This window comes from Asparagus officinalis, chromosome 1 (genome assembly GCF_001876935.1).
Source record: "Asparagus officinalis chromosome 1, Aspof.V1, whole genome shotgun sequence".
NCBI classification, from domain to species: domain Eukaryota; kingdom Viridiplantae; phylum Streptophyta; class Magnoliopsida; order Asparagales; family Asparagaceae; genus Asparagus; species Asparagus officinalis.
The window spans coordinates 64,655,606-64,676,861 of NC_033794.1; the positions used below are offsets into that span (position 1 = coordinate 64,655,606).

At 37.7% G+C, this 21,256-nt stretch overlaps 1 protein-coding gene across 3 annotated transcripts in view; it reads left to right on the top strand.

The window, feature by feature from the left end:
* LOC109825237 overlaps window positions 543-21,256 on the top strand; it is a 41,646-nt gene continuing 20,932 nt past the window's right edge. For all 3 annotated transcript variants that reach the window (XM_020392046.1, XM_020392038.1, XM_020392054.1), the window contains exons 1-5: window positions 543-984; window positions 10,267-10,566; window positions 12,827-13,006; window positions 14,411-14,546; window positions 16,164-16,498. In XM_020392046.1, the coding sequence (XP_020247635.1) occupies window positions 617-984; window positions 10,267-10,566; window positions 12,827-13,006; window positions 14,411-14,546; window positions 16,164-16,498 (1,319 nt within the window). In that variant the 5' untranslated portion in view covers window positions 543-616. The remainder of the gene's footprint in view (window positions 985-10,266; window positions 10,567-12,826; window positions 13,007-14,410; window positions 14,547-16,163; window positions 16,499-21,256) is intronic.

Genomic DNA, 21,256 nt, shown 5'->3' on the forward strand with positions numbered 1-21,256 from the left:
CAGGTCTGGTGGAAGTCGGCCCCGTCCCAGATGGCCCAGCCCTCGGGCTTGATCACGTCCCTGATCTCCGACTCCATGACCACCGTCCTGGCCTTCGCCTTCCACGGCCTCCCCAGAGCCTGATCATTTTCAGTGGCCATGGCGGAAGTGAGAGAGAATGAGAAGTTGAGAGATAGAGGGGTGAGAGAGAGAGAGAGAGAGACATGAATAATGATGAAGAAATTGGGAATAAATAGGGAGGAGAAGTAACTGAGTTCAGTCCCATCAAATGGGCAAGTTCGTAACTTTCATTTGGTTTTTTTTGAAATCCGATACTTTGAGGCCTTGCCACAAATTCTGTGTATTTGAGGCTTATCAACATGGGATAGAATACAAAGAGTCTCGTCACATGAAGTTTCTAATTTTGGGGTCTCAACACAATTTTCCTTAATAATAATAATAATAATAATAATAATAATAATAATAATAATAATAATAAAAGTAATAAATAAATAAATAAATAAAATAAGCAATGGATAGGTTAAGAAACGACCATAGCCGTTGGTTCGCCGTTGCCGCCTCATAACTTGCACTCCTCTTCCTCGCCCCTACCACGTTCTGGCTTCCTCCATTCGTGATGTTTTCCCTAAAACCCCTCAATCCACGAAATATTTTCCCTAAAGACCTTCACCGCCCTCAATTTCTCTCTCCTCCCCGTTCCAATGCCTTATCCTTCTTCTCGTCTCCTCCAAAATCGCCGACGTTATTACACATCGGCCCAGTAAAATATCAGTTCAGCACCGATAACTTCTTACAGAACGACAAAGACTCTGCCTTTGAGAAAGAGAAGCAAGAAGAGATCCATGGCGACGAGGAGAAGGCGATCAACGGGATTCACGTGCCGAGGCAGAAGTACATCTCTGTTCCCAAGGCGGAACTCCTCAATGAGATTCTCGAGTTGTTCGATTCCAAGGAGGATGCTGATGAGTTTGCTCGCCTCTCTGTGTGAGTTTGTGAAAAATTGGGTCTTGTTGTGTGAGTTACTTTGTTATTTGCTAATCTATTGTTAGGTTAACAGATTAAGCATAAGATTCTAAGGTTGGAAACTTGAAGTAAATAAGGTAAAGGCGCTTGATATAAGGGATAAAAAAAAAGACCAGTACCTTGGTACACGCGATGCGTGCGGCACACAAAATGTGGTGGAGCGTTGTAATCGAATTGTTATGGCAACGGATATATATGATTTTGACTGCACTTTCTTTAGTTAGTTTTTTTTTTTTGGAAATTTCCAAGTTTAAGGGCATTTTTTTGGTTTTTTCTAAGTGTGAGTAATTTCTCTTTGATTTTGTCAAATGTCAGTGCATTTTTGCTGATTTTTTAAGTGCAAGGACATTCCACGTTAGTTTATACAGATGCAAGGGCACTTTTGGAATTCCACAAATGTGGCTCACAATGACCAAAATAGGGGTTTTTCTTAGTATATTTAGTACATATGATATCTTGATGAGGGGATATGATATTGGGATAGACATTCAAATGGGGTAAGAGAGCGGTGAAATGAAACTCTATCCTTATATGGATATCATGCGTTATGAGGTCAAACTAGAAAGCAAGTTGGCCAAGTTATAAACCCATTTGCAAGTCAGGCATTGTGAACATCCTATTTCTTAGGTCTTATAATCTTTACCACAATTTTTAAGATGTTTGGATGCATTATAATTTTTCTGCCAAGAAAATAGGCTAGTATCCATGAGGTATCTATGTTTTCATGCCTCGATTTCACATTAGAGACAAATGTTCTCTTAATTAAGGTATTAGGTATTAGCACAATGTAGATCATGTTAACTGACCCACTTCTGATGTTGTCAAATCCAGGTGCATCAAATAGCGATTGAAAGTTTTCAGTGTGTTCTTACGTTTAGAACTAGGAGAATCCAGGTGCATCAAATAGCGATTTAAAGGTTTCAGCGTGTTCTTACATTTAGAACTAGGAGAAAATGGTTAAGTTGGAAATTTGACCTTCAAATAGCAGGTTACGTATTGACTCTAACGCACAGGAGTTCACCTGCAGGATTTCAAATAGCAAGTTATGATACGTAACTATTTATAGCTTGTATTATCACTTGCAAACCATGGAGGTAATTATTAGTTATTATGGTCAGTTAAGCAGAACTTACCCATAAGATCCCCTCTCTCTCTGTGTGTGTGTGCGCGCGCGCGTGTGTGTACATTTTGATGGTTATGAGCTTATACCTTGTTTAAATGAGCTATCAGGAGACAAAGAACAGTGAGGCACATTCGATGTGACTAGTTAGCAGGGTGGGCTCCAAATGTTCATCTCTTGGTAGCTTATTTAGCAAAATGAGCAACCACCTCATACCCCATCATTTCTATACATCTACATCTAGATGTGTATGTGTATGCTTATGTGTATGTTTATACGTATGCTGTATATCCCATCCATTTTAATGTAGATTGGATCCATCTAATTGATTATTAAATCAGATCTATCCATTTCTCTCCACTCCGTTTTCGACAGGCAACATCCGTTTTCGACAGGCAACATCCGTTTCTATTTCAATTCAAATACTTAGTTTTGATCCAGTGTGAATTTGAGAGGTAATGTTACCTACATTTGTTCTTATCTGGTACAACCACCTTGCGGTTATCTTATCTTGTACTACTAGTAGAGATTATCCTATGTAACCACCTGCATTTTTAAATAGAATCTCACACCTTGTTATTATTGAGATCAAAGAAGAAATATTCTCATATCTTATCAATATATATGTATGTATCTTACGTACACATATGCACAAACACTATTGTCTTAAAATATCGGATATCAGATAAATATTGAATAGCCAGCATCCATATCAGATTGTGGAAATTGGGCATATATTGGGATTGTGCAGTAAATATTGCAGTGTCATATTGGAAGATGTTCATACATAATATAACGTTCCAATATGTAATCTAAATATATTTAATTATTTCTAAACATTAGAAATTACATCATGATATATGTTTAGGATAGCTTACAAATTGTAGTGGGGCTGACCAAAATTTAGCCTAATTTAATATAACTAACCGAATCGTCTGATTTTTTACAGTTTGGTTTGGTTTTGTATTTTATTTGGTTTGGGTTAGGTTGGAAATTATTCACCCACTTTAACCGAACTAACCGACTCCACTTAAAACTCTCTAGTATGAATAACCGATACCTTTATTTCTCAGATTTTCCCTAGCGGGACCCACCCACTTGATGATTCTAATTCCTAACTTAATGTTAGCGGACTACGACTCATCACCCAAGAATAAAGAGAGGACCTGCTATACACAAAAAAAGTCATGGCTCTCTCCTCCTCTCTTGGGTAACCCACTTAAAAACTCATTCACCATGTCAAATTTAATCCTCTTGCTGTCTTTTATTCTTTGATTTTTTCCATCTATTATATTCGTTCATAGTGAGAGACTCAATTTTCTGGGTTTTAATCATTGTGATTGCCTTTTACTACTTGGTGATGGAGGCTATTGCACCCAAAAGAACCGACCGAACAAACCACGGTTCGGTTTGGTTTCGTCTGTAGCTTCAATTCGGTTCGTTTTTCTCCAAGATGATTAAACCGCGCCGACTGTTTGCTTACCCCTAGATTGTAGAAACTTGCTTCTCGATTGCATAATGAAACCTTCCAAGTGCATAACTTCCAAAGACACACACATATATATGGGGGGAGGGGGCAGTTAGAGAGAGATGTAGAAGAAGAGAGAGAGAGGAGGAGAGATAGACTGAGAGAGAGGGTAGAGACGGTAAAGAAGAGAGAACAGATTGTAAAAAATTGCTTCTCGGTTGCATAATGAAACTATAGAATGTGAAAACCCTAATTTATTATGAAATCTCTTGGGCTTTATATAGGCCCCTACAAAACTTACAAATAAGTCCCTAATAATACTAATATGTCAACACTCCTCCTCAAGATGGGCGAAAGATATCTATTAAGCCCATCTTGTCACATCCTCTAATCATATCTACTGAGCTGAGTCCTTTAGTCAGACAATCTGCTGTCTGGTCCTTAGTCGAAACATGACTTAGCTCCAGTAGTCCACTATCAACTTCTCTTTGATGAAGAACCTATCGATCTCGATGTGTTTGGTTCTATCATGCTGCACTGGGTTGTTGGCAATACTGATAGCTGATTTGTTGTCACACCATAACTTCATCTTAGCTCCTTGATCCAGCTTCAGCTCCACCAGCATACTCTTCAACCATAGCAACTCAGCAATTCCTAAGGCCATAGCTCTATACTCTGCCTCAGCTGTCGATCTCGCCACCACTGACTGCTTCTTGCTCTTCCACGAGACTAAGTTACCTCCTATAAAGATGCAGTATCCTGAGGTGGACCTCCTGTCATCAGCACAGCTAGCCCAGTCAGAGTCGCAATAACCCTCGATGTTCACATGTCCATTCTTTCTGAATATCAGCCCCTTTCCGGGGGCACTCTTTAAATATCTCAGAATCTGGTACACAGCGTCCATATGACCCTTCCTCGGATCGTGCATGTAGCGACTCACCACGCTTACTGCAAAGGAGATATCAGGACGTGTGTGACTCAAATAGATCAGCCTTCCCACCAACCTCTGATATCTGTCACGATCAACTGGTTCTCCAGCCTCAGCACCTAGCTTGAACCTCTGGTCGATCGGTGTAGTTGCAGGTTTGCACCCTAACATTCCTGTCTCTTTGAGAAGATCCAGTGCATACTTTCTCTGGGATAGGATGATCCCTTCCGCTTTCCCACTGTCTGATCTGTATCGAATCCTGGTGTTATCTCCATGTATACCTCCTCCACTAGATCTCCATGAAGAAATGCATTCTTCACATCTAGTTGGTGTAGCTTCCATCCACCATTCACTGTCAGGGAGATTAAGGTCCGAACAGTGCTCATCTTCGCCACCGGTGCAAAAGTCTCATCATAATCTATGCCATATGTCTGACTATACCCTTTTGCCACCAGACGGGCCTTGTAGCGCTCAACTTGTCCATCTGGATTCTGCTTCACAGTGAAGACCCACTTGCATCCAACTGCTCTCTTTCTTTCTGGTAACTTTACTAGCTCTCAAGTGCGGTTCTTCTCTAGAGCTCCTAGCTCCTCGTGCATAGCCGCTTTTCATTTTGGGTCCTTCTTACAAGTGCGGTTCTTCTCTAGAGCTCCTAGCTCCTCGTGCATAGCCGCTTTTCATTTTGGGTCCTTCTTAGCAACCTGCCAATTGTTAGGTACAGTAACAGAGTCCAATGATGCAATGAATGCTCCATATGCAGGGTGGATACTAGAATATGATACATACTGGGCAAGATCCCAACCATATCTATCGGAAGGATGTCCCGCATTACTGCGAGTAGTCCTCCGTATTGATATTGGTGTGGGAGGAGTAGGGAGAGGAATGTTATCAGTAGGAATGTTATCACCTTGGGATAAAATAGTGGTGGTGTAGGAATTTCAGGAGTCGGGGTAGGCGTTGGCAAGAGACTTGGCAGCACTAGTGGCACTGTAGGTACTGTTCCTGCAATTTGTTTGCCCTTCCTACTATAGGTTAGTAGCTCCCTCTGAACAGTGGGCCTAACACCTCTTGTCTCATTTTCCTTTTCTTCTTGATTCTCCTGCTCCTCCTCAACCAACTCCTCCTCAACCAAATCTTCCTCCCAAGGAATCGTTACAGAAATGGATTTCTCCACATTGTTCTCCTGTCTCTCACCATTCTCCTCCTCTCGCCCCATACTTCTAGTATTGGGCGAGTTACCAGCAGATGAAGTTATCTTCTGAGTGTAATATGGCTCGAGTTCTCGAAAGTGCACATCCATGCTCACAAACAACCTTTTTTCCACCGGGCTCCAGCAAACATATCCCTTCTGAGTAGCAGAATATCCCACAAAGATGCACTTTACAGCTCTAGGGGCAAGCTTCCCGACAGATGGCCTGTTGTCCTTCACAAAGCACACACAGCCGAACACTTTAAGTGGAAGAATCCCACCATTATCTCCCTTTAATGTCTCACACGCGTGGGGTAGTGGATACCCAGCTGTACTGACGGTTTTGGGGCTTGCTGGCGGATTCGACTCCGAACTCGGGCAGGCGAGTTGAGCGAAGAGCAAATTTCCGCCATCCTGATCGCTCCTGACTCATGCTGGCGAGTCGACCGTTAGGCGAACCTGGATTTGAGCACAGTCGACGTCTACGCGGTTTAGGTCCGTGTCAGAGAACTGGGCGTGCGAACTCTTCTCGTAGACAAATTCCCTGTAGACCCATAGAGGTATTTTTTACCGTCTACAAATACTTGTATCCATTCATAGAACTTGTGGAACAAGGCCCCCAAACATCTGAATGTACCAAGTCAAATGCATGAGAACTTCTATGACCAGAACTAACATAAGAGCTTCTAGTAAGCTTTCCAAACTCACATGCATCACACACAAGTTTTTGTTTATTTGCTTTCTCAAATAAAGAAGGATACAATCTACCTAAAACACTAAAGGATGAGTGTCCCAAACGCTGGTGATGGAGCATTAACTCATTTTCAGCACTCATTTTAGATCCTACTCTTGCTTCCTCTATGACTGACACCAATGCTGAATCCAGCCCTTCACGATCCAGATACCACAGTCCACTACGCCATGTACCAGTCCCAAGTCTCCGTCCTGTCCCCTTCTCCTGGAAAATTACCTTGGGAATATCAAAAGAAACAATGCATTTTAGTTGGAGGATGATAGAACTAATGGACAAAAGATTGACTGGAAAAGAAGGAGCATGCAAAACATTGGACAAAGTTACAGAACCAGTACAATCGATTGTACCCTTACCAACCACCGGCTGAAATATACCATCAGCTGTTTGAATACTATCAGGCGATGCTAAGTGAGTATATGATGAGAACTCACTAGCATTACCTGTCACATGGCGAGATGCACCGGAGTCGACTATCCACTCTGATGATCTATCAGGAGATATAGAAGCAAGAGCATGTATGTCATCAGTACCTTTGTTCGGATGAGCATAGGTAGCAGTATTACCTCTGGCAAAGAATGAAGTGGATGCCTCCTCAGTTCCATCCCCTGCTACTTGTTGCTTCTTCCTTAGTATCGCCAGGAGAGCACGATCCTCCTCAGTAAAGACCACCTCAGCTTCCTCTTCCTCTGCTACAGTCAGATTTGCCCGGTTTCCTGCTCCTCTTCCACCTCGTCGACCCCCACGGCCACGACCACGACCTCCGAACTGTCCACGTCCACCCGAATCTCCATCCTTGGATGGCTTGGTGCAAGCATGCCGTAGATGACCCACCGCACCGCAGTTATAGCACTGTCGGGTCTCTCCCCTAGATCCAGTGCTGCTAGAGGCTGCCAGTGCTGACTTCACCACAGGAAGTCCACCTGTCCCCGCCTGCAGCCGAATGCGAGTCTCCTCCTGGATCATAGCAGAGATAGCCTCCTCAAGCGTGTGCCCGGGACGAAGACGAAGTAGATACCTCCGCAGTCCATTCCTACAAATCTCCATCCCCTGCTACTTACTGATTATTTTTTTTTTTTTTTTTTTTTTTTCTTTTTTTCTGAGTATCGTGAGAGAGCACGATCCTCTCGTAAAGGACCACCTCAGCTTCTTCTCTTCTGCTCATACTGTCGATTGCCGATTCCTGCTCACTCTTTCCACCTCCGCGACCCCCAGCGGGTGTTGCTAAGGCTGGCCATCTGACTTCACCAGCAGGAAGTCCATCATGCTCGCCCGCCTGCCCCAGCGAATGCGAGTCTCCTCCTTGGATCATAGAAGAGATAGCGCTTCTCAAGCCTGTGGAATCTTCGGCTGAGCTAGCAGCAATGCGATCGCGCTGAGCGAAACTCTGAGTCAATCCGTTTAAGAAACACCATAGTCCTCTTTCTTGTAGAAAGGCCTCCCGGCTCTTTTACATCCGGTGGTACCCATGCAGTAGCCGGAGGAGAGAAATGCTCATAATCAGCCACAGCGTTCCAACTCTGTAGCATATTCCTGTACAGTCCTTCTTCCCTGGACGTGTGGCGTCGATCTTCTCCTTTAATCTGGAATACCGCAGGTTATTCCCGCACTCCAGTCATACGTCTCCCTCAACTTCTCCCAGACGTCCTTCACCTTCTCAATGCCATCTATGGCGGCGATCGTTGGGACCAACGAGTTATGAAGAGCCCAGATGTACACCAAACATATGAGTGGTCTTTCCACTCAGTCTCTTCCCCCGAGTCCTCCTCCGCGTTCTGTCGCTCTCCTGTACAGTAACCCTCCCAGCGTTCCTACCCTGACAAGGGGCTATCTCACCCGTCGCGACCAGCTCAGTACGTACTCGCGTCCATCAAGCTTCAGATCGATTCGGAACTCCAACTTCATTGATGGTTGTCGCGGCACTCCAACCAGCCGACAACTTATCAACTTTCACAAAGTTGATACCTCCGCAGGTTCAACTTCTTGAGATTCCCTCCATCGATCAAGCTTCAGCATCCAAACACCTGTTCACCTTTTCTTCAAACTCGGGTGGTGAGCAGTTGAAAATTCGGCAGCACTTCTGCTGCACGAACAAGAGTAAGATGGCTCCAACAAAATTCGTTGCTCAGGAAGGAAATAGAATCAAAACCAGTTATATATCTCACGATGGAGGTATATACTTTCCTGTCATCAGTTCGAGGAACTGAGTCGAGGGATCCATGCCAAACCGAGGTCCGGCATTAGGCCAGCCAAGCGGCGCGTCAAAGTATTGCGGCGGGGGTTCGGGATCGGGGGGGGGGGGTTTAGGATGCGGAAAAAGCAGGGGGAGGGATTCAGGTTCTGGGGTGGGGGTGGATCGGAAAAAAAACAGAGGGGAGGAGGGTCGGTCTGGAAAGGTCTGGGGGGGGGTTAGGATCGGTAAAAACAGACAGGGTGGGAGTGGTTTCGGCTATTTATGCAGGGCCTGTTTTTGGTCGCTGTTTTTGGGATCAGGGTTTGTCTGGTCGTCTTGACAGGTGGTTGTCTCGGACAGTGGAAGGAGGCGTCGTCTTGGGAGAGTCAACGGGTTGTGGTCAGGGCATCGGTCAGCGGGAATCAGGAGGCCTGGCTTCACGTCGGGTTCAGTGCGTTTCGTCGAGGATTCAGGGGACGGCAGAGACAAGGTTCGTCGGGGCTATTTATCATTTGTTCGTGTCGATGTGGTCGATGTGAGGCTGACTTGTCGTGTGTGCGCGTCTCCATGGAGGAGGGGGGGCAGCCGTTAGGAGGGGAGGGAGGCGCAAGCGTTGAAGAGGGGGGGCGGCGCTCCGGCTAGGGTTTTGGGCTCTGATAGCATATAGAATGTGAAAACCCTAATTCATTATGATGATCTCTTGGGCTTTATAACGCCCGACAAAACTACAAATAAGTCACTAATAATACTAATATTCAACAGAACTTTCAAGCGCATGACTTATATATTATATAATATATATATATATATAATATATATATATAGTATATATATATATATATATATATATATATATATATATATATTAATTATATATTAAAACTAAAGAGAGAGGAAGAGTGCGGGCTGTTGTAGAACCCGAGACATCGATTTATCGGCCGATATTTTATATGTTCACAAACTTTCTTTTTTACTGTTGAGTTTTTATTATGGTACGATAACAACATTTCCATATATTTCCAGGCATGAGGTTATCTTCCTTTTTTTACTATCCTGTTGCAGGTATTTCGCTCTGCATTATTGCTTTTGAAAATAAATCATGTCCGTCTCACATTCTTCTGGTATAAGGGGTGAAGTTCTTTTCATGTGTTCAGCTTAGTCTGACGTTGCTAAGGATACCCTACATACAGGATTTTAGTGGTTAATTATTTTTTTAATTTTTTCTACTAGTATATTAAGTACCTTGCTGAGTTGTAGTTACCAGGACATTTTTTTCCGAGTGTATTACATGCATCACTGGTTTTCACATACAGAGGCTTCTTTAGGTTTTGACTTTACAGTTAATACCCTCCTTTAACCACTTATCTCTATAATGTTACTATATTGGTTCCCTTAATTTCTTTGCATGTGCAAATTTTCAGGAAATGACTGTCTCTTCATCCATCGATGTGCTCTTAAAATAACAGTGTGAAGCTTTTGCTTTCTTCACCATTCATAGTATTATAGCCATCTTGATTTGGATTTGTTCCTAGTACTATTGTTGTGAATAATGTAATAGAATGAATAATGTAATAGAATTGAAGGAAATGTTTGTGATGAATTATTTCATTGCAGGTGTTTGGACTCGATTCTTCATGCTGAACATAAAGGTATCCTGGAGAAGATGAGAATGTATTATTTGCTTCCCCAATCCAGTGAGGCAACCAATGCCTCTGTCAGACTGGAGGAAGCTATATCTATGGAGCAACAATTAGCCATGGAACATGAACCTTTACCATCAGATTCTATAGGAATAAACAATACCAGAAAGGGGCAAGACGACAAGTCTCAGTACTTTAATAGTAGCTTGGATCTGATAAAGCTGGTTCGATCATTTACACGTAGAACCTCTTCAAGTCCTGTAGTCGAATCAAGGTTGGTTACTTTTACTGGTAAGAGTTACACTATGGCCACCAACACATGCACATGTACGCACATCCATAGATAGGTACAAAATCAAATTCAGTTTTGGGGTTGTTTTAAAATTGTCAGCCCATTTTAAATTCAACTTGAGTTTCATTGACCTAAATCATTCCTGAGGCCATGGAGAACTGAATACAAACCCTGTCCAACTCCAGGGAGCGCAAATTCTACTCACTATATTGATATAAAGGGCCTTTTATTTTCCATAATTCGTTATGTTTTACATGCACCTGTACACATTGCTCTTTTCCATATTTATTTAGCAAGTAGCAATATGGTTTGAGCCTTTGTAGAGGACCCATAGTTCTTAGAAAAATTAACATAGTTATCAATTTTTCCTGAGTTTCTTACATCGCTAAAAAATAAAAAATTACAGGGAAGAATCAAGTGATGTCATAGCCCGTAAACTGACCTCTGAGATTGGTCTTTCCTGTGGGAAAGATGGTCATTGCTATTTATTAAGTCCATCATGCAGTTCGCTTGTGCACGTCAAGCTTTTTATTAATTATAAACAGTTTGCTCAGTTTCTTCTTTGCTAGCAGCATGAGCCATGACAAAAGACCTCAGAGGAAAAATGGAGTTTAGGTGCTTGTCCATATCCTCCATTACCTTAGAGAGATAGTAGACAGTATTTAAAGTAATATATTTTCAATTGTTTATCAAAATGCTAATACCATTTATTTTAGCTCTCATACTGCCATGTTTAGGCGAGGTTCTTATATGTCTTTAAAGCGTTCTCATGTCTTTTAAGTGTTTGTGATAAATTTATCTTTGCTGATGATTGTCGCAATATTGTCCAGTTATTGATGTTCTGCGCCTCTTTAGGAGTTCTCTCTTTCTGGAAGACAGGACTTATGAATTTTATACTGGAGTTGACTAGATACATGATTTAATGTCTGAGCAGATATTTCATTGGTGCTTCATAGAAATTCAAGTCATACATTTAATAAGAATCTTCACCAGGATTGGCTGGAAGTATTCTTCAGATTGCCAAAGAAGAACTCATAGTGAATAAGGAGTAAATATCAGAAACCCCCTTAACTTTGGATGATTATCGGAAAACCCCCCTTAACTTTCAAAATATCAGAAAACCCACCTTAAGTATAGGGATTACCACAAACCCTTTCAGAAAATCCCCCTTAGGTATAGGGAAAACCCACTTTAACTTTCAGATTTTATCAGAAAACCCCCTTTAACTTTGAGATTTTATCAGAAAACCCGTCTTTTTGATAAAATGTCAAAGTTAAAGAGGGGTTTTCTGATAACCCCTAAACTTAAGGGAGGTTTTCTGATATTTTGAAAGTTAAGGAGGTGTTTTGATAATCATCCTAAGTTAAGGGCGGTTTTATGATATTTAGCCGAATAAGAAAGCATGTCCAGAACTGCTTCTACTTTCTTAGACGCTCCTATCATGCACCTGTTTCTTTACTTTTAGGATTGTTCTTTCAAGCACATTTGTTACTTCTTGAAAATTCATGCTTTCATTTTCGCTAATACTCAATAGAACAATCTCGAAAAGCAGAAATAGATCATTTTTTTAGTGCTTTGCTTTCTGTGGTTGCGTTCTCATGGTTAAATATAACTTATTTGAGCATGGTACTTACTGCGCATGAGACCCCATAGCCATTGTACTAATGTCTATATCATTATTTTGCCTTGTTCTTCAACCTCAAAGTGCCAAGAAAGTTAAGGGATCTTGGGGAATCAATGTTTACTGAAATGATATGTACTTTAATGAGCCCTACTTCTGAAACTATATCCTTATTCAAGACTTCTCTCTCAAGATCATGTGGCTTGTAAGTGATCTTTGTGAGTGGTTAATGTGATTGTAATACTCACATGTTGCCTCACAAACAATGAGTTACTTTATGTAACAAAATTGACCTCATGTTGAATGATTTTCATGTTTAACACTAACTCATATTCCTCTAAAATCACTCCAGCCTCCAGGTATGAATAAAGATCAGTCACTTTCTTCCTTTTATGCCACTGGTTGCCACTTTATTTCTTTATTCAATCTTATCTTTTAAATATTGCCAGAATAAACAATGGAATGCATTCTAATCTTGATATATTTTCGTCATTGCATTTATTTTCTTAATACACTTGGGCAATGAGTAATTATATACGAACATACAAGGTTTCTGTTATCATTTAGGTTGATAAACTTGTATGTTATTACTGACATCTAACAATGGGCTATCACATGTAGAGCTGCTATGCCCCCTGATTTTCAGCAATCATTTATGAAACTTCTGTCCGATGCTCAATTTGAAGAATTATCAGCCCAGGATTTGATGTTGACATATGCATTAAACAGTGACTATCTATTAACACTTCCAATATACGTTGACTGGAAACGGGCATCAGAGTCAAATGCAATAATATTCAGGTAGGGTGGTCAACTTTGTTATGTTGTATTCATGTTATTGACCAGTTTGATTACAACTCCTCGTTCATGATTCTTCATTTTATACAGTGTTCCAGTATGATCTCCAGGTGAAAGCTATATAAACTCTGTATACTTCATGATTCTTCATTTTATACAGTGTTCCAGTATGATCTCCAGGTGAAAGCTATATAAACTCTGTATACAGCCTAAGTCAGCTTTACTGCACCTGTTCCAGTATGATCTCCAGGTGAAAGCTATATAAACTCTGTATACAGCCTAAGTCAGCTTTACTGCACGATTCTATTTTTTTTTTCCAGATTAATTCAAGCTTTAATTTTCTGAATATCTCCTACTTGTGTGCTGTATCTTTTTATATTTGGTTCGGTCATGTATATTGCTGTTTGATTTTGTTGTGAAATTTCCTTTTAATTATCTGATAATAGAGAATACACAGCTTGTATTGTGCATGGATGTTTTCACAAAGATACTATATGAATTGACATTGTGTCCATTCTTGGAATTGCTAGAACATGCGCCACAGGTATACTGTTAATAGATAAACACAGAGTATCTTCTAATTTTTTCCTTGATGTCATATAAAATGCAGGTGGCTTTTCTTCTTTACACCTAAATCATACTTTTATTTCAAGAAGCATGCTACTTTGGATATGAGAAAAAAGTATGGTTGATAGATAGCAGGAAAATATAATAATTATTTTAGAGCACCTAGAGTCTTTCACACTATATTTATTAGTTCAGCTGAAGTAAATATGTCTAGCTATCCTAGGGTGTTTTGAGTTTTTCTGTAGCTGGTTTCTTTTTAAGTCAGTTTTTCTATAAAATAGGCCTAATCATCAGAGGTATTGGGTGCATATGTGATCAACTATTTTTCAACTTTAAATAGTTAGAATGATCTGATTCTTTTTAAGTTAGATTCTGTAGCTCCTTTTGTTTAAAGGAGAACTTAGAGGTTGTTTTCCTGTTATATGAGCTCATTCTCTTGCAAAACTTGGTAATTCTCTTTGCTCACCAGCTAGTATTATAGGTAGGCTACTTCCCTGTATTGCCTGAGTACTCCTAACTGAAGCCGAACCTGTACTCAACAAGTACCTGTACCCTCGTCCGTACCCAAACTCCTTGGACACTCCTTGCATGTATGAATACATTTATTTGGGAATGTACTCGCTTATGTATATGTTTTTAAGTTAAAACAATTCTCATACACTTCTTGGATGCATATCCTACACTTCACATTCACTTCCTAAAACTCGTTGGACAAAGGTCGGATTTCAATCGTATGCTGTCATCCGAAAGAAATTTGCAAATTTGGATCTCTACAAAACTGCAAATTCAACCGATTTTTTCACTTTTAGCTTGACATATATGTGTTTGACTATCTAACAGGCGTGGATACACAACTGAACGGCAAAGAGGTTTACTTATAGTTGAGAAACTTGATTACCTACAATCAAAGATTTTACAGGAGATTTTCTTCAGTCTGTCAAGGCCATTGAAATCAATTGGTCGCTGGTTGAACAAGGTCCTTTGATTTTAAATTCTCTAGTATTTCATCAAGTTCTATTTAATATTAGTGTCAGGAACTTACTATTTGTCACTATGTATATATATATTATCTACAGTCTGGTTCTTTTGAACAGACGACTGGAGAAATTCTTTGTGATTACGTAATTGACCGTGCAGATAACCTGTGATGAAACTCTTCAGACAAGGTTGATGGTTAGTTTCGTATATAGTCATGTTAATCGCTTTACCTGAAAACTTAAAGAAACAAGGGAAGGGCCAAGAGTTATATAGCACAATATTTATAAAAAAATAAAAAAGTATATATTCGATATTAGACCATATACCATTTAGTCCCTTATAAGATGATAGTAGATGTCCGGAACACATGTCTTACAGACAGCTAGGAAGATGAAAAGGTCCAAACCTATGTTATCGAGGTATTTCTATCATGAAGCCGCGCCCATACCCGACACGTACCCATCACTTATCCGTACCCAAACTTCAAGGACAAATCTTGGATATATGCATACATTATTCAGATAGGTGCTCAATTATATGCTATATGTAATGAAAACACTTGTCAAATGCTTCCTAGACGTGTATCTCACACTTCACGATGCTCACATCTATTTCTTGAAACTCGTCAGACATAGGTTAGGGTCGTTTTAGCCCATATAAAGTTCAGAATTATGATTTTAAAGGGTCATTTGTTTGTCTAGTTCAAATATGAGAAGCTTCCGATTTATAATAATCAACACAATAGAAGAAACGTAAAGATATGATAGGAATTTTAATTCTAGCAACACTTGAATTGAAAAATAATAATGATCTCATGTGAATTATTAAGCTCAATATATATATGTAGCCGTGTCACCGTACCCTACATTTTACAACTTTGCCATGTTCCGTACCCAAACCTGCACCCATACTGGTACCCATACCCATTTTCATGCAACATAGGTCCAAACTATTCCTAGCCTGGTCCTTGAGTTGTCTGGTATGAGTGTGATAAAAATGAAATTGGGTGTTTTTGTTATTGAAAGGAGGCCACCATTGGGACTAACTCCAAAAAAATCGATATGGGTGCAAAAGCAAATGGAAGATGGAAATGTAGATTCGTAACTTGCTGGAGTATGATGAGGTTTTCCTCAGCTGTGTCAATAGTATTGCTATAGCCAGGGTAAAACCAAAATAGATTTGGCAGTATGCTTTGAAGATCATCATTGTGCATTTGTGCTGTCCAGATAAATTTCCAGTATATGCTCTTACTATGAAAATGCAATTAAGCTGCATGGTTGTTCAATTCCATGAATCCTTGAAAAGCAATTGTTAAGAATGCTTCATTATGAACAGTAATATCATATTTTGCAGATGTATTTGGACCCAATTCTAGCATTAAGAAAGCAAATAGAGATATACTGTTCACTGTAAGATAACATACATAATATGCGCTACAATGATTTTCTATTTGCAAAATGTTGGCTGTCATCGGGATCAGCCTTCACTAGGGTAGTTCATGGAATATTGTGTGCTTTCCTCGTTGTCTCTACTAGTTATTTTCTGTTGCATTACTACTCTATTTTGTTTTCAATCTCCTGTTTTAAGAATTGGATTTTTTTATTGTTTTAAACAGGTTTTGAAAACCTCGAATGAGGGACACAAATTGGAGAAGTGGATTGAAAAAGTGAAGCTTTGGCTTAAGGAACAATATTCATTAGAAAATACTTTACCATTTGATGAAAGCACATCTGGCGACCAAATGCACGGTGATCAGACACCAGATAAGGACCTTCCTATTTGGCTTGCTGCCCAAAGGGCAATCCCACGTTATGAAGGTTTTTTGTCATCTGTTGGACCTCGTGGTAGACTTATACGGAAATTTCTTAATAGGATTGGGCTACTTCCTTCAAACTCTGAAGCACCAGTTATTCTGGACAGTAACTCCAAACATTCAGAACTCTATTTGAGGTAAGTTCTAATGAATTTATATTACTTTTTGGGCAAGAATAAAGATAATTTTACCCATATTTACTTTCATCATTTTAATTGTTTTTAATATCGGGAGAATTCAACACAAACTCACACTTGGAGCACTCATACATGCATGATTGCGCGCACACACAAAGTTACTTGTATAGCAACATAATTGTTAGTAGTATATATTAAGTTAATAATATATATTGCAATAGGATCTTTTATGTACATTGTAGAAGGTAATTAGTATAAATAAGTTCAAGGGAGAATAGTACTGTACTCTCTTCTCCCTGAATTCATCAAATCGCGTCTCCTGGTATTAGAGTAGCTATCCATATTGCATATAATGCTTTGTTCCATGAAATGACGAAACATGTTGAGGTTGATTGTCATATAGTTAGAGAAAGATATTTAAAATGAAGATCATCGGGACAAGGCACGTGTAATCAGTTTAGCGGTTAATGGCCTACTTACTAAGCCACCTTGGAAGTCTCAAGTTCAATCTATTTATAACAAGTAAGACATATATGATATACAGGTTCCAATGTGNTTTAAATGTTTTGCATGTTCATTTCATGTTTATATGTAGGTCGTAAATATACATTATAATGATACTTTTCTGCATATACGTAAATGCAAAGTGAAAAGAATATTACAAATGATTTAGTGAACCAATGAACAAACTTTGAATTCGTAAATAGTTTGATAATTTAGAAATATCAAATTTAGAATATCCAAAAGAGAAATAACCACGATAATAGGGTATGTTATTATTCTAAACTTGAATTTGCCAGTAGCTATTAGGGAGGTTTCTGATAAAATCTCAAATTTAAAATGGGTTTTCTCATAACTCCTAAACTTTGTTTTTATCACAAAAAAAACATAGTAAACATTAAATAGTAAAAACGATGAATGTCCTATGTACTTCTGAGTTTTGTTTTGTAATTTCTGTGATTTAATCTAGTGAATGTAAAGGCATGATGTCGATCAATTGTGTTTCAGTAGCTCATATATATGGGATATATCTTGCATTGCCCCATGTGTGACTTATATTTAGTGGGTGCATATGTATCGCTTGAAATGACTTTAATTCCAAACTTCTATATAACTAAGGTTGTAGCATGAATTAAAAGTTATCAATTATGCTTTTTGGTTGACTATGGCAACATTCTACTATGGGCAACATTCCAAACCAATACAAATCTAATTTGGATCCACTGACACATTTGTTGACACTATATTGTAAATATTTTGATTGACTTATTGAAGAATATACCTTTTTGGTAATATAAAGTGAAAATTTGGAAAGAATAAATTTCATACAATACAATTTGGACAACACTAAATAGAAACCACCACAATCAAAGACTAAGTAAATGAACTGACTTCCGTGAGAATTGGTGATATGGGCAACATTTACAATGTCATTGAATAATTTTAACCATATATATATATATATATATATATATATATATATATATATATATATATAAATAATATATATATATATATATATAATATATATATAATATATAGAGAGAGAAGAGAGAGAGAGAGAGAGCAATAAGGAGAACAATAGTACTAAGCACAAGTTTTTGTGCTGGTAGTGAGGTTACCCACTATTATCAAATAAGGCACCAAATTCACATGGGTTGAAGATGGATGAAATGAGACCCCTCGCTACTAAGCATAAAATTTTATGCCTGGTACCAAGCTCCTACATTTTTCTCATAAATATCTGTGTTGTATGGAAAGTGTTCTAAGGTGACACCTTTACCTTAGATTCAATCTAAGAAAGCACTTAAAATGATAATATCCTAAATCAATTTACTTGATCCACTCCGTTCATTTGATTTATATATCTCTGAATTTATCTAAAAATTAGCCATATTGGTATAGTTACTCATGCATCAAATGATTGTTTTATGACAACTACAAAAGAAACAATGAAAAATGTGTTAAAAGTATCAAAGCATCACGATTTTCATTTTAAAGATGTTTTGAGACATTTAGCATCATGATGAATGAAGCGAATCATCCATTAGAATAGTCTATCCATGCATCAAGAGGTGCTTCCTTAGATTGAATCTAAGGTGACACCTTAGAACGCTTTATATGTATATACACATATATATACACTATATATACACACACACACACACCATATGTATGTATATATATGTATATATGTATACACACACAACATAATAATAATATATATAATATATATATATATATATATATATATAATATATATATATGATGAAAACTGTTGTGTCAACTTAAGTGGATAGAGAATAGTGTGTCACCAAAGTTTTTAACCACTCATATTGCCTAGGGATCCATGTATTATATAAAAAGTGTTTATATTAATAAATGTATGGCTACAACTTGGTAGACATCAAACTTAAGTTGATAGGAGTCTTGCTATATATATATATATATATATATATATATATATATATATAATATATATATATATAGTATTGTGTGTGGTGTGTGTGTGTGTGTGTGTTGTTTATGTGTGTGTGCGTGTGTGTAGCATTCCATATCTAAATTTTAAGTACAAGAGTATTTGTTAAAATTCAATTTTAGATTTTTTATCAAAAAATTAAGTTATCAATATTAAATATAATTTTGAGCAAAACTGATTTAATATGTAAATGTAGAATGTCTTGTATGGAATTCCTTTTCCATACCTTTGATAAATGATTTGATAATAATTTTTTAATAATTTTATGTAGAAACTTTTATGCTTCTATTTATGATTTAGAATTAAGAATTTTAGATTCGGTACAAAATTGAATGAAAACATAGAAGGAAGAAATCATTACATATAAAGGCATAATATGTAATTTAAAACTAAATAATACCGATTTTGCTACAAAAGTCAAATCCTGTGGCAAAAATCAAGAGGCTAAATATTAGAAAACCCCCTAACCTTGGACAATTTAATGGTAACCCCCCCCCCCCCCCCTACACACACACACACACACCACTGTCCAAAGTTAGGGGGTTTTCTAATATTTAGCCTCTTGAATTTTTGCACAGGATTTGACTTTTGTAGCAAAATCGGTATTATTTAGTTTTAAAATTACATATTATGCCCTTTATATGTAATATTTCTTCCTTCTATGTTTTCATTCAATTTTGTACCGAATCTAAAATTTCTTAAATTCTAAATCATAAATTAGAAGCATAAAAGTTTCTACCATAAAATTATTAAAAAATTATTTATCAATCCATTTATCAAAGGTATGGAAAAGGAATTCCATACAAGACATTCTACATTTACATATTAAATCAGTTTTGCTCAAAATTATATTTTAATTTATTGATAAACTTAATTTTTTGATAAAAAATCTAAAATTGAATTTTAACAAATACTTTGTATTAAAAATTAGATATGGAATGTCTACACAGCGACACACAACACATTAAAAACACACACACAACCACACACACCAACACACACACATATATATATATATATATATATATATATATATATATATATATATATATATATATTATAGCAAGACTCTATCAACTTAGTTGATGTCTACCAAAGTTTGTAGCCATACATTTATTAATATAAAACACTTTTTATATAATACATGGATCCCTAGGAATATGAGTGGTTAAAAACTTTGGTGAGCACACTATTCTCTATCCACTTAAGTTGACAAGAGTTTTCACCTATATATATATAATATATATATATATATGTTTGTGTGTGTATACATATATACATATATATACATACATATGTGTGTGTGTGTGTGTATATATAGTGTATATATATGTGTATATACATATAAAGCGTTCCTAAGGTGTCACCTTAGATTCAATCTAAGGAAGCACCTCTTGATGCATGGATTAGACTATTCTAATGGATGATTCGCTTCATTCATCATGATCTAAATGTCTCAAAACATCTTTAAAATGAAAATCGTGATGCTTTGATACTTTTAACACATTTTTCATTGTTTCTTTTGTAGTATTGTCATAAAACAATCATTTGATGCATGAGTAACTATAACCCAATATGGCTAATTTTTAGATAAATTCAAGATATATAAATCAAAATGAACGGAGTGGATCAAGTAAATTGATTTAGGATATTATCATTTTGAAGGTGCTTTCTTAGATTGAATCTAAGGTAAAGGTGTCACCTTAGGAACACTTTCCCATACACACACATATATTTATGAGAAAAATGTAGGAGCTTGGTACCAAGCATAAAATTTATGCTTAGTAGCGAGGCGTCTCATTCTCATCCATTCTTCAACCCATGTGAATTTGGTGCCTTAAAATTATTCAATGACATTGTAGAATGTTGCCCATAGTCAACCACATCTCACGGAAGTCGAGTTCATTACTTAGTCTTTTGATGTTAGTTTTCGTGGTGGTTTCTATTTAGTGTTGTCCAAATTGTATTGTATGAATTTATTTCTTTCCAAATTTTCACTTTATATTACCAAAAAAGGTATATTCTTCAATAAGTCAATCAAAATATTTACAATATAGTGTCAACAAATGTGTCAGTGGATCCAAATTAGATGTATTTGTATTGTTTGGAATGTTGCCCATAGTAGAATGTTGCCCATAGTCAACCAAAAAAGGCATAATGATAACTTTATTTACATCTGATGCAACCTTAGTTACTATAGAAGTTTGGAATTAAAGTACATTTCAAGCGATACATATGCACAAACACTAAAAATATAAGTCACACATGGGGCAATGCAA